The sequence below is a fragment of the Zingiber officinale genome, chromosome 1B (genome assembly GCF_018446385.1).
Source record: "Zingiber officinale cultivar Zhangliang chromosome 1B, Zo_v1.1, whole genome shotgun sequence".
Lineage (NCBI taxonomy): Eukaryota > Viridiplantae > Streptophyta > Magnoliopsida > Zingiberales > Zingiberaceae > Zingiber > Zingiber officinale.
The window spans coordinates 150,511,618-150,524,309 of record NC_055986.1 but is presented as its reverse complement, the minus strand read 5'-3'; the positions used below and the strand labels follow the sequence as shown (position 1 = coordinate 150,524,309).

Genomic DNA, 12,692 nt, shown 5'->3' with positions numbered 1-12,692 from the left:
ATCTTGTTATTTTAATTTTCTTCCAAATTTGTGTGTTTGGTATTCTGGTTATTTTATTTTTCTTCCAGATTTGAATACAACATTCTTGAATATTACTGTTGCCTACCATACTGAAACTTTGTGGGAAACTATCGACAGGAAGCGGCATTTGCACAACTGAAGCTGTGGCAAAGTGCTGCAATTGCTCTCATCTTTTTCTTGAGTCCATACTTGACGTTAGAGGCGATGCTGATAGGGTTGCTAGTTACCCTCTCTATAGCGCTGCTTGCATTCTTTTATACCACTCTACGTACAGATGGAAGCTAGCTTCGTTCTTGTTTCATGATGTGGGCCAATGGATTTGTTCAAAACTACGTCCATATCAAGTTTCTACTCGTAGTTTTCATGATAAATTGTTGATTGCAAAAGATACACTACCTGTAATTGTATATGATCATGTTGGTACTAAGGGATCAATTTTTCACGGGTGTATGTTCTAAGAAAAATTATCTCTTTTACCCTTTAGTTAATTTGACGTTGTTTATAAACTGATCTTATGATATATCTCTCTGAAAGCAGATTACAAATGAAGTTTGAAATGAACGTAATCATCCATGATCCTGTTGGTATTGGTTTATTTATTGTTGGGGTGCATTTTGATTTTCTGAGACTCCTGCTGATGGAAGACTTCGGAATTTATACAGTACTTATCGGAATCTTAATCTTATGCCAAATAGGTTTTAGTGGATCTCATAACTTACGAAATATATAAAAGTTTAAATAAGTCGAACATTTTAAATTGCATAAATACAGTGAATGTTTGTAAATAAATTATGCTAAAAGTTAAAAATATATATCTTCCAACTGAAATATCTCTAACCATGCGAACCATGTAAGTTTATATAAATTTAGGAAAAATAAAATGTATTAAATAAAAAATACTTAATTATTATTATAATTAAATAGTATCCTACGTAAAAAATAATAATAAAATACTACATTTATATTTTTTTTTTCAAAATACTCTTTTGTTCTTAGTTTTTTTTCTTCAAATACTAGGTATTTATATAGAGCAACCTAATTAATTCTGGAATAGACAATCTAATTATATATTTCATCCACTAAATAAATCGGGAAGTGTTCGTGATTGTTCGTCCTAAGCGATTGATGTCTTTAGGTTTGTTATTTTATTGGAGGAAAAATGTCCTGTAATGCTATGTAGTTAAGATTTAAGTCTAAGATGTTTGATTAACTATTGGAGTCCTTGACCGCTACATGAAACTCCCGGAGGCCTCTTTTGTTCTTTGTTGATCTAATGGTTGGAATAATTTTGGTCAAAGTAGCTCTAAAGTTAAGAATAATTTTGGTCAAAATTATTCTAAAATGAAACAATTTGGATCAAAGTAAACTTTAACGTAAAGTAGAGTGCCTTCGAAAGTACTACATGGTTATTAAAAATCATTAATTGCTAAGCTAAATTGTCACGCCCTTAGTTATCATTATCATAAAAAAAAACACCCTATTTTTTAAAAACATATACATATATACATTTACTAGAAAAATAGGGTGTTTTTTTTTTATGATAATGATAACTAAGGGCGTGACAATTTAGCTTAGCAATTAATGATATTAATAACCATGTAGTACTTCGTTAAACTTAATGGACATGCAATATAAAAAAATAACTAATCATTTACTAGAAATCATAAAACAGTAATACACATACCGGAATAGAATTTCATTAATCATTCGATGAATATAATTTATTAGGAGAACGAGAACATACATACACAGAATACCCCTTAGGATAATGGTGCAACGGGAGACATTCTTCGATGAATTAACGAATATTTTTTTTAATGAACAGTTGACCTAAGAATGTTAGGTTGATAGGTTGTTCGTTGAGAGCTCTTTTTTAATTTTTCTTAATGGCCGGTGAAAAAATTTCGTGGGTCAGGTCGATTATCCCAGATTAATCAGCGTAAGTTGAATACACGGTGCTAACTAATTTTTTTTTAAAAAATATGCATACGCATAATCATAAATAAATTAAGGGATAAGAGCACTTAAGATTTCCAGTCTTCTCCTCTAATAAAAAATTTCTAAGGGCTATATATATAGGCATATATATGTCCGTTGATATGCAATATAATTGGATTTTAGTAAATATACTAACTTGGATGATGAATAAGAGATTATCTGGTTGCTTCAAATGAATCCCAAACGAATAGGATAGAGATGAAGTTCCAATTTCTTAGATGGGCGGAGTGGGGTGTGGTTAATTGATAAATTCTCAGATGATTCAGTTAGACTTAGTACTAGACCTATTCAATTATCTTCCAACTCAACTGCCGATTCATTGTTTGTAGTTGTGATCTGCTGACATCTCTAAATTTAAGTCATAGTAAACCAATCAAATATTTTAGAAGAATGTCTTGATAATTTTAAACTCTGAAGCCTCAACTCAAACCCCTTTGGCGATGAGCTGTATCATCACATTTGTTGAAATTTTTGCCTACATATTTGAAATGTGTGTGAAGTTGTCCAGATATATATATATATATATATATATATATATATATATATATATATATGGACATGTCCAAGGTGATTGATGATTTGATGACTCAAAATTTATAGAAATCGAAGATGGATGACATAGGCATCCAAGAGACCATAGGAGGAGCATTGGAGTACAACCAAGGCAAGGAGGTATAACTATCTAATCCTATCTGAAAACGTGAAGTTGGAAAACTGGGAGGTGGTGGCTTCACTAACTGGAGGTGGACTTTACTCGGTAAAACAAACGACGTCAGTGTCGGATCAGGGAAGGGGTCTCCGACGTTGACCCTCCGACGCTCAACTCAGTCACTGGAATGTGGAGAAAAGAGGAGCAACAGTAGCAACAGTAGAACTCAAGAATAACGCGTACCTCCGTCGGTGATGGACCCCCTTTATATAGAGCCCTGATGGGCAGCGTGTGCACTTCTCGAGGCATGGGAGCACTCTCCCATGTGTCCCATGAAAGGACCTTGTCAGAAAAGTACTTTTGACACCATACCTTAGCAGGGCATGCATATCCATGATGCGACAATAGAAACTTCTGCCGTACGATCCGTCTGTCGACCATGCCTTGTATCAGCAGCACTATCTCCCAAAAGGATGTCGGGAGATACTATAATGGTCTCATTACTTGGCTGAGTGGGGTAGCAGCTCGACCGGGACTCTGCTCCGTCCATGGCCAGGTCTCGCTGCTGGGCCGAGCGGGGTAGCCGCTCAGTCGAGACTCCTCCGCTTTGTCGGCTTCCCTCGTTCAGACCAGTTACATGGTCTCCCTTGACGTCCTGTTGCTCCGTATTGAGCGTCAGTTGTTTTGTATATCATCCCGAGCCGGAATGGGGGTCGGCTTGAACCCATCACGTGCTAGTCGGGGCCCAACCTCCCGATCGACTATTGCAATTATCCTCCGTTCGGCCCTTTGACACCCGGACGTTGACCACCTTAACTTTAACCTCCACCCTGCAGTTGACCTCATGCTAGGTAGGTTTCCCTCCATCGCCACATCACTACCTAAGCGAATATGTGAAAGATGACATCAAGAGCGAGCTAACGGCTCAGTTCAATTCAAGGGATTTGAAAGGCAATATCAAAAAAAATATGAGATTCATTTTGTTGCTAAAGGATTCACTGAAGGAGGATATTGACTACAAGGAGACTTTCTCTTCTATTTTAACGAAAGACACTTTTAGAGTAACCATGATACTCGTAGCTCATTATGATTTAGAGTTTCACCAAATGGATGCAAAGTATATTTTCAATGAAGGAATAGATGAGACTATATATATAATGTCATAATGCAATAGGAGAACATTGAGTCTAAAAACTAAGAGTACCTAATATGTAGATTAAATAACTCTATTTATGGTTTAAAGCAAAAATCATATCGGTGATATCGGGATTTGATTAGGTGATTACTTCATTTAGTTTCAAGAAGAATATCGTTGATCAATGTATATATCTCAAGTTCAGTGGGAGCAAATTCATATAATTATTGTATATGTGAATGATATTTTATTGGCAAACAATAGCTTTGTTTCATGAAACCAGGCTATTTTTATTTGGTTATTTTGAAATGAAGAATTTTAGTGATGCATCTTTTGTATTGAGCATACAGATCTATCATAATTGTTCAAGTAGTATATTTGAACTAGCAAAAAAGACCTATATTGAAAAGATGTTCAATAGGTATGATATACAAAATTGTGCACTTAGTGATACACTTGGTGCAAAAGGCGACAAATATAGTTGGTAGTAATGTCCACAATTTGAACTTGAAATAAAAGAGATGAAGAAATTCCCTTGTGCTTCAACGATAAGGAGTCTTCTGTATACTCAAATGTATGCATCCGGATATAGAGTATATAATAGGAATGTTGGACAAATATTTAAGTAACCCAAGACTAGATTATGAGAAAGCGGTAAAAAGGGTCATGTGATATTAATAAAGAACAAAGGCTTTCGTGTTCACCTATAAGAGATCTAGTCATTTGAGGGTGATTGGATATATAGACTTCAACTTTGCTGGATGATTGGAGAGCAGCAGTTCCACTTCAAGCTATGTCTTTATGATGCTTGAAGGAGCTATATCATGGAAGAGTATGAAAGAGTTACTCATAGCTACTTTCACCATGTAGCAAAATTCATAGCATGCTATGGGCATCCAATCAAGGGATATGACTTAGAATTTTATTATAGGATTGTAGATTGTTGATTGTATTAAGAGACAATTGAGAATCAATTATGATAATAAAGTTGTTGAGTTATATTCCAAGAACAACCGCAACTTATCGAAGTCTAAATATATCAACATCAAGCTTTCGGTAGTGAAAGAAAGAATTCAGAATGATTAACTATCAATTGAGCATATTAATACAGATTTCATGATAGTAGATCTACTCACCAAGAGCTTGTAGTCAAAAGTGTGGCATAAGCATGTGGATAGTATGGGATTCTTCTTTTGAATGAAGTACCCATTTAGTGGGAGTCAATATTGGTATTTTATCCTTCAAATTGATTGACACATGTATATTTTGGTTTATTGTATATAAGTTCAAAGATTTATGTGTATATTTTTGTTTTATTGGTGCAATCAACCTTTGGTCAAAATTGACCAAACTTAAGTTGAGTTTTGATATTTGAGCAATATAAATTGATGACTAAGTCATCGATATTCTCTAGGTAGAGATTGTTGGTCAAGGGTGACCAAGTTTGATCTTTGAGCGAGACAAGTGAAAGGGGAGATTGTTAGAGAGGGCGATTGTTGATGCAATCAACTTCCATGGTTGAGAGAGAAGTCCAAGTGGATCATGGTTAACTGAACACTTGGCAGTCAAAAGTTCAATAAGAAGTTAGAAAGTGGAGAAGTCCAAGTGGATTATGGTTGATTGGACTCTCGGTGATTGGATCTCCAAAACAGACTTGGTAAGGACAAGTCCAAGTGGGTTTTAGAGGATTAGACACTTGACACAAGATGAGTGAAGTCCAAGTATATCATGGAGGATCAGACACTTAGCATGTAGTGGAAGCTCTAATATGTTATAGAGGATCGGATGTTAGGAAAGTGTGGGAAGTCCTAATAGGTTATGGAAGACCAAATGTTAGACATATGTACGGAAGTCCTAATAGGTCACGAAGAATCAGATGTTAGGCATGAGATGAGAAGTCCAAAGACATTAATGAGGACTAAATGTTTGATAATGGTAAAAGTCTCAAGAGGTGAAGGTTGATTGGGTGCTTGACATGGTACGAAAAGTCCAAACAAGTCAAGGAGTATCTGTTGGACCGTTGGCGACCGGCTAGAAGGGAGGGTTGAATAGCTTGAAAAAAAAACACAACCTTTCTCGAACTCTTAAACTAACACTTGCGTAAAATCGAAAAGCAATAAATTAAAACAGAAAAAGAAGAGGCACCAGATGTTTACTTGGTTACAACCGGGGAGGTTGCTAATCCAAGGAGTGGAACCCACTAGAAAATCTCCTTTAGGCGGAGAAGCCTCTTACAGCAATGAGAGCGCAAAAAGAAAGAAGCCAATCTATAATTTGAGCGTATAAGTGTTGGAATTACAATTTCTGAGTTGATGAAAAGCTTCTGGACCAAAGCTATATTTATAGCCTAGGTCGGGGGGTCCCGAAGGGTTCCGGGCACCCTGGGAGCATAAACTTTATCCCCCAACGTTTAGATCGAGTCAAAACTCGATCCGGTCAAAAAGTCAACTCCGGGCGCCCGGAATGGTTCCGAGCGCCCCGGAGGAAAAAGTCAACCCCGTTGACTTTTTCCTGCCTGGGTCTTCTGCTCCGGCTCCGTTCGCCTCAGACCGAGTTTTTCGCTCGCTTGGGTGATCTCTGTCATCCAGAATATGACTCACTCAAACCCAACTTCTGGTCTTCTCGAGCAGGCTTCCGCTTCGGCTTCTCGTCCCTCGAAATCGCCGCGTGCTTCCTTCTCGTCCGTCAGTGTACTCATCCTCAGCCTTCGTCCCTCGGTCGCACCCCATATCGACCTTCTCGCTAGCTGTGTCTCTTGTGTTGGAGGATCGGTGGCCGGCTTGAAGGGGGGTTGGATAGACGGCACCCCCAAATCGTTGCTTCCTATGATGTTAGCGCAGCGGAATACAAACAAACACAAATAGAAAGCTAAACACTAAATACAAGAATGGAAATGCAAACCGCTAACACGTTCGTTTACGTGGTTCGGAGATAACTTGCTCCTACTCCACGGCGTGTCCGTAAGGTGGACGATCCCTCAATCCGTCGGTGGATTAGTCCCCGGCAAACTCCGGCTAGCTCAACCTCCTTGTGGGTGGAGAAACCTCACCACAACACTCACCAACAACACTTGGACACAAGGGAACCTTGAGCACTTTGGTGACTACTAATTAGGCTTTAACCAAGTCTAATTTCGTCACCTTGGCCGGCCATACCAAGCTCCTTCTTATAGAGCTTGGAACAAATCAGAACCTGATTTGCCCGTTACCAGTCGATTGGTCCTTGCACCAGTCGACTGATGCCAGCCCAACGGCTCTCTCAACGGCTATCTGCTACAGTGCATCAGTCGACTGGTTCATACACCAATCGACTGCTACAGTACGCTACAGTAACTGCTACATTGCGCTACGGTAACTGCTACAGTGCCGCTACAGTAAAATCCTAAAACTAGGATTTTACTCCGAGTACAATCTCTCATGCACTCGTACCCTCACGACTCATTTGACTCTTCTTTGTAGCCTTGACCTCTTGCCTTCAAGCCTACTTCCTTTGGCTCTCGTCCCTCGGATGCATCCAAGCCCGCGGCTTGTCTCCAATGCCATCCTTCGCGTATGCCTCGAAGTCGCTTCCCTCGGCCATTGTCCTTGCTGCCTTGTCCATGGTCCCTCGGATGCTCCATCCTTCACCGGACCCGAAGTTGTCAACCTGAGTCACATGTGTCACCTGCAGTCCTGCACAACTCAAGTACACATATTAAATAACAAGGGTAAACCTAACTTAAACCCTTTGCCCAAACACCAAAACACATGGTCCCACGAACCATTGGGATTGCTCCAACAATCTCCCCCTTTTTGGTGCTTGGCAATACGTTTAAGTTAGGGAAAACATATAGCAAATAAACATGCTAATACAAATGGACTTACGATGCCAAGGCTACACACTTGGACTTACTCCGCCGAATGGACTTACGTTGCCAAGGCTACACACTTGGACTTACACCGCCAAATGGACTTACGTTGCCAAGGCTACACACTTGGCAACCGCCGAAACAAAATGCAAACATGCATTGGAACCTATCACAAAGCTCCCCCTACACCTAAGCTCCCCGTTGAGCTAGGATTTTATCACAAGGCTTTTTAAGAACCTATCCCAAGGCTCCCCCTACGCAAAGGCACTAAACGTTTTCCCAATTTAAACCTTACTTCTCTCCCTTTGCCTAACATCCAAAAAGTTCTCCAACAATATCCCAATTGTTGAAAATTTCTCATCCAAACTGACCCAAACTCACGTATTAATCCCCCTTGGATCCCATACATCTAAGTGAGTTGACATGGTCACAAACCAATGCTGAAAACAGTTTCAGACTGTTATCAGTCGACTGCCCCAAGTGCCAGTCAACTGCCCCCTTCGACCGAACCTTATACAACCATTCTGTGGTCGAAATCTACTTTTACCAGTCGACTGGTATCGGCACCAGTCGACTGGTATCGACAAAATGAGCTTACAGAACCATTCTGTGCTAAAAAACATTGTTACCAGTCGACTGGTATCTGTACCAGTCGACTGGTACCCTATTTCTGAAAAAATCAGCCTTTTCAGGCCACCTTCAGAAATGCACTAGAAATTCCCTAGACCTCCAAAAATTCCCAAATTTTGTGAAGAGGTCTATTGTACCCTTGTCTACTTGGGAAAAATATATTGATCCGGCGGTAAGAATGGGGGACCCACTTCCTGAAGGGTCCCAGCCTGAGGACAGATGGAGGGCTGACTAAGCGGGTAATGGCCGCGTCAAGCAGTTGAGCAGGTTCGAGCGGAGCCAGAGATAACCCAGCCATGGGCTTGGGTTTCCGACGCCAAGGCGGGAGGACTGAATGGCCGAGCGGGTGTCTGGCCGGCTGAGATCGAAGGGCCGAGCGGGTGTCTGCCCGGCTGGGATCGAAGGGCCAAGCGGGTGGTCCGTTCGGCCATGATAAGGGCGAGGATATAAAGGTTAGCCGAGCGGCCTATTCGTTCGGCTCGGGATATGGGATGTCAGCAAAGACATGTCTGATGATTATGCCGTACGGCTGGGATCGAAGGGCCGAGCGGGTGTCTGCCCGGCTGGGATCGAAGGGCCAAGCGGGTGGTCCGTTCGGCCAGGATAAGGGCGAGGATATAAAGGTTAGCCGAGCGGCCTATTCGTTCGGCTCGGGATATGGGATGTCAGCAAAGGCATGTCTGATGATTATGCCGTACACAAGATTGCACGATGAAAGATCTCGCCGTCACATCATGGAGAGGTTGATACAGTAGCGGTATGGCCTTATGGATGCCCTTCTGACAAACCCATACCTGGGCATGGTCGAAAGCAGGTGATTGCTTTGATTGGCGCGCCCAGGCTCCTTCGAGAGGTCTATATAAGGTCTCCATTTCTTCACCGGAGGTACGCTGATTTTGAATCTCTGAAGCCACCTCTTTGTTATTCCTCGCCTGACTTGAGCGTCGGAGGGCCGTCGCCGGGACACCCCTCCCGGCTCGGTTTTGTTGCAGGTTCGCCGGAGCACTCGAGGATCCAGCAGGGAGCGCCACGTCCCCAGCGTCCTTTGACTTCTGGTTCGGACAGGATCAATTTGGCGCCGTCTGTGGGAACGCACCTGCATCCGAACAGAAGCAATGGATGAGGCTGGAAGACTACATACCGTGGCACTCTCACAAGAAGAGTTAGACACTATAGTCGAGGCGAGGGCAGCCAAGATAGTGGCGCGGCAAAAGGAGAAAGCACAAGCTGAGCGAGCGCAACAGCAAACAACCTCGGCTTCAGCAGGTCGGGCGGCGCAAGCAGACCGCCCGGAATATGTTTCAACAGGAGGGTTCCCTCGGGCTCTCTTCCGTATTCCCCCAGAAATCGCGCCCGCCCACGGGGAGCAAGGATCTTCATCCGATGAGCCTCCCATTCGGGATCATAGGAAGGGCAAAGCTCCCCGAGCGGACGCACCACCCGAGCAGGTTCACCGACAATTCTCTGAAGCCATACATTGGGATCCGTTACCAAAATACTATACAACACCGCCGATCGGAGCTTACAATGGAACGACCGACCCCGATGATCATTTGGGGAAGTTCGACAGCGTCGCCACCTTGCATCAGTACTCTGATGGCGTAAAGTGCCGGGTATTTCTCACCACTCTATCGGAATCTGCACATAGGTGGTTTCGGAGGCTGCCGGACGACTCTATCACTTGCCTTCACATCGGTGGCATACCCCCAGAGTAACGGTCAAGCCGAGGTAACCAACCGAGAGATTCTCCGAATTTTACGGGCTCGGCTCGACCATGAAGGAGGTAGCTGGGTAGACGAGCTGCCGGGCGTCCTATGGGCTCTCCGCACGATACCAAAGGAGGGAACGGGCGTCACTCCATTTCACTTGGTATATGGAGGCGAAGCAGTCATCCCGATTGAAGTTGGGGTGGAGTCCGTTCGGGTACAAAACTATGATGAAGATAACGCCGAACAGAGGAGCATGGAGCTAGACTTGGTCGAAGAGGAAAGAGCTAAAGCGTCCGTCCGGCTGATGGCGTACCGGCAGCGTATGAAACAGAACTACAACCGGCGCGTGATCCCCAGAGCCTTTCAAGTAGGCGACCTAGTTTGGAAGAAAGTTAAGCCGGTCGGAGATGTCGGCAAGTTGGAAGCTCCCTGGGCAGGACCCTTTGAAGTGGTCGAGAAGCTCCGTTCGGGCGCTTATTACCTCAAGGATGCGGAAGGTCGGATGCTGGACCAGCCCTGGAGTGCAAATCACCTTCAGCCATATAGAGCTGGGTGAGAGGTGCGCTGTTGCTCTATTTTGTGTAAATTCAAAATAGCTGTACTCCTTTTGTCGCAGGAAACAAATTATTCCCAAGGCATTCTGTGTTCATAGCCGAACGGCTGGTTATCCGAAGGCCCCCGAGCCGCTCGGCCGGGAGGTTTATATATGCAAGCTCAGTTAAAGATCGGGAGACGGTCCGGCGTCTATAAACCCTCCGGCCGGGAAACCGGGAGACGGTCCGGCGTCTATAAACCCTCCGGCCGGGAAATCGGGAGACGGTCCGGCGTCTATAAACCCTCCGGCCGGGAAACCGGGAGACGGTCCGGCGTCTATAAATATCCGCGCCGACGAGCTCCGTCGTTAAAGATCGAGAGCCGCGCCGACCGGCTATAAATATCCACGCCGTCGAGCTCCGACGTTAAAGATCGAGAGACGAGCCGGCGTCTATAAACGTCCGAGCGGAAGACCGACGAGCTCCGTCATTAGAGATTGAGAGCCGTGCCGACCGACTATAAATATCCGCGCCGTCGAGCTCCGACGTTAAAGATCGAGAGACGAGCCGGCGTCTATAAACGTCCGAGCGGAAGACCGACGAGCTCCGACGTTAAAGATCGAGAGACGAGCCGGCGTCTATAAACGTCCGAGCGGAAGACCGACGAGCTCCGTCGTTTAAGATCGAAAGACGAGCCGGCGTCTATAAACGTCCGAGCGGAAGACCGACGAGCTCCGTCGTTAAAAATCTAGAGCCGCGCCGACCGGCTATAAATATCCGCGCCGACGAGCTCCGTCGTTAAAGATTGAGAGCCGCGCCGACCGGCTATAAATATCCGCGTCGACGAGTTCCGTCGTTAGAGATCGAGAGCCACGCCGACCGGCTATAAATATCCGCGTCGACGAGCTCCGTCGTTAAAGATCGAGAGTTGAACCCGCGACTGTGAACTTACTGGACGGAACTAAGGACTCCAAATAACGAGCGTTCGCAGGTACTAAATTGATTAAGGCCGATCGACCATCAGTTTGCCAATACTTCGCATTCACTGAATGCAAACAGTATAACCAAGCGCTAACCGATTTCGAGGAAAACGAGTCAATTGATTAACCTGATCGGTCGTCTAGTGGGAAACACGTGGAGCTTGACTGATTCTACGAATAAGCACCAAACAAACTAAAAAGGGGCAATGAAGGGCAAACAAAAATACAAGCAAAGGAACACAATTATGCCGAACGACACGTACAAAAATTTTACATCCGCAGAGCGGATGAAATACAGAAAGTACTTGGAAGAACTCGCCTCATTCCGGGTCCTCAAAATTAAAAAAGGCGTCCGGGATATCGTCAATCATAGCCGCCAGATCTGAAGAGGGAATGCTCAGGTCAGCAGGAAGGTGCCCCCCCTTCTTCAAGTACGCCATGGTGACCTTGACCGCCTCGGTGAAAATTGAGGAGACGTTGCCACCGAATTTTGCGCCGAACCGCTCCGAGCGGAGGTATTCTTGGCGCGCTGCTGCTAGGCGACTCGGCTCTCCCTCCTTATATTTTCTGAGCGCCGCCCGGGAGGCAATAAGTGAATCTTGGAGAACTTTCTGGTCGACCTCCGCTTTAGTGCGTTCAGCTGAGCGCCCATCCCGTTCGGCAGTTAGTTGAGCTTCCAGCTCCTTAGATTGCTGATCTAGGGCTTGGACTTCAACTTTCATCTTGTCCATATCAGCAATTGCCCGCTTCTTCCGGCTACTGGCGCGCTTCACGTCTGCGTCGCGCTTCTTCACCAAGCTTTCAAGTCGAGCCACCTCTGTAGCCAGGTCGGCGGCCTTCTTCTGTTCGGCCTCGCGGGCTTGTTTCTCCCGCTCGGCCGATGGACCCCCCGAGACTTGGAGTTTTTCCATGAGGTCCTCCAGCTCGGCCAGCCGATGGCTAGTGGCGATTTGCTCAACCCAATGCTGTAAGGGAAATAATAAAATCAGGAACCGAACAGTAGCATGACACAGGAAGAAAAATGAACCTACCTGAGTGGCCTGCTGCATGTGGTTATCGCCGAGCTGCTTGGGCGTCATGAGGGCCACCCGAATCTGGGCGTCCTCGAAAAGTTTTGCGAGCGGACCCGTCAAGGTTATTTCGTGAACGGGGCTCGATGGCCGATCGGCAGACAATAAATATTCCTCCGA

General features: G+C 44.5%; 1 protein-coding gene across 1 annotated transcript in view; it reads left to right on the top strand.

Annotated features, from left to right (window-relative positions):
* The window catches only part of LOC121985006 (UNC93-like protein 3), a 38,660-nt gene extending 38,137 nt beyond the window's left edge, over positions 1-523 (top strand). The window contains exon 10 of the mRNA XM_042538239.1: positions 139-523. Coding sequence (XP_042394173.1) covers positions 139-306 — 168 coding nt within the window. The 3' untranslated portion in view covers positions 307-523. The remainder of the gene's footprint in view (positions 1-138) is intronic.
* The last annotated feature ends 12,169 nt before the right edge of the window (positions 524-12,692 follow it).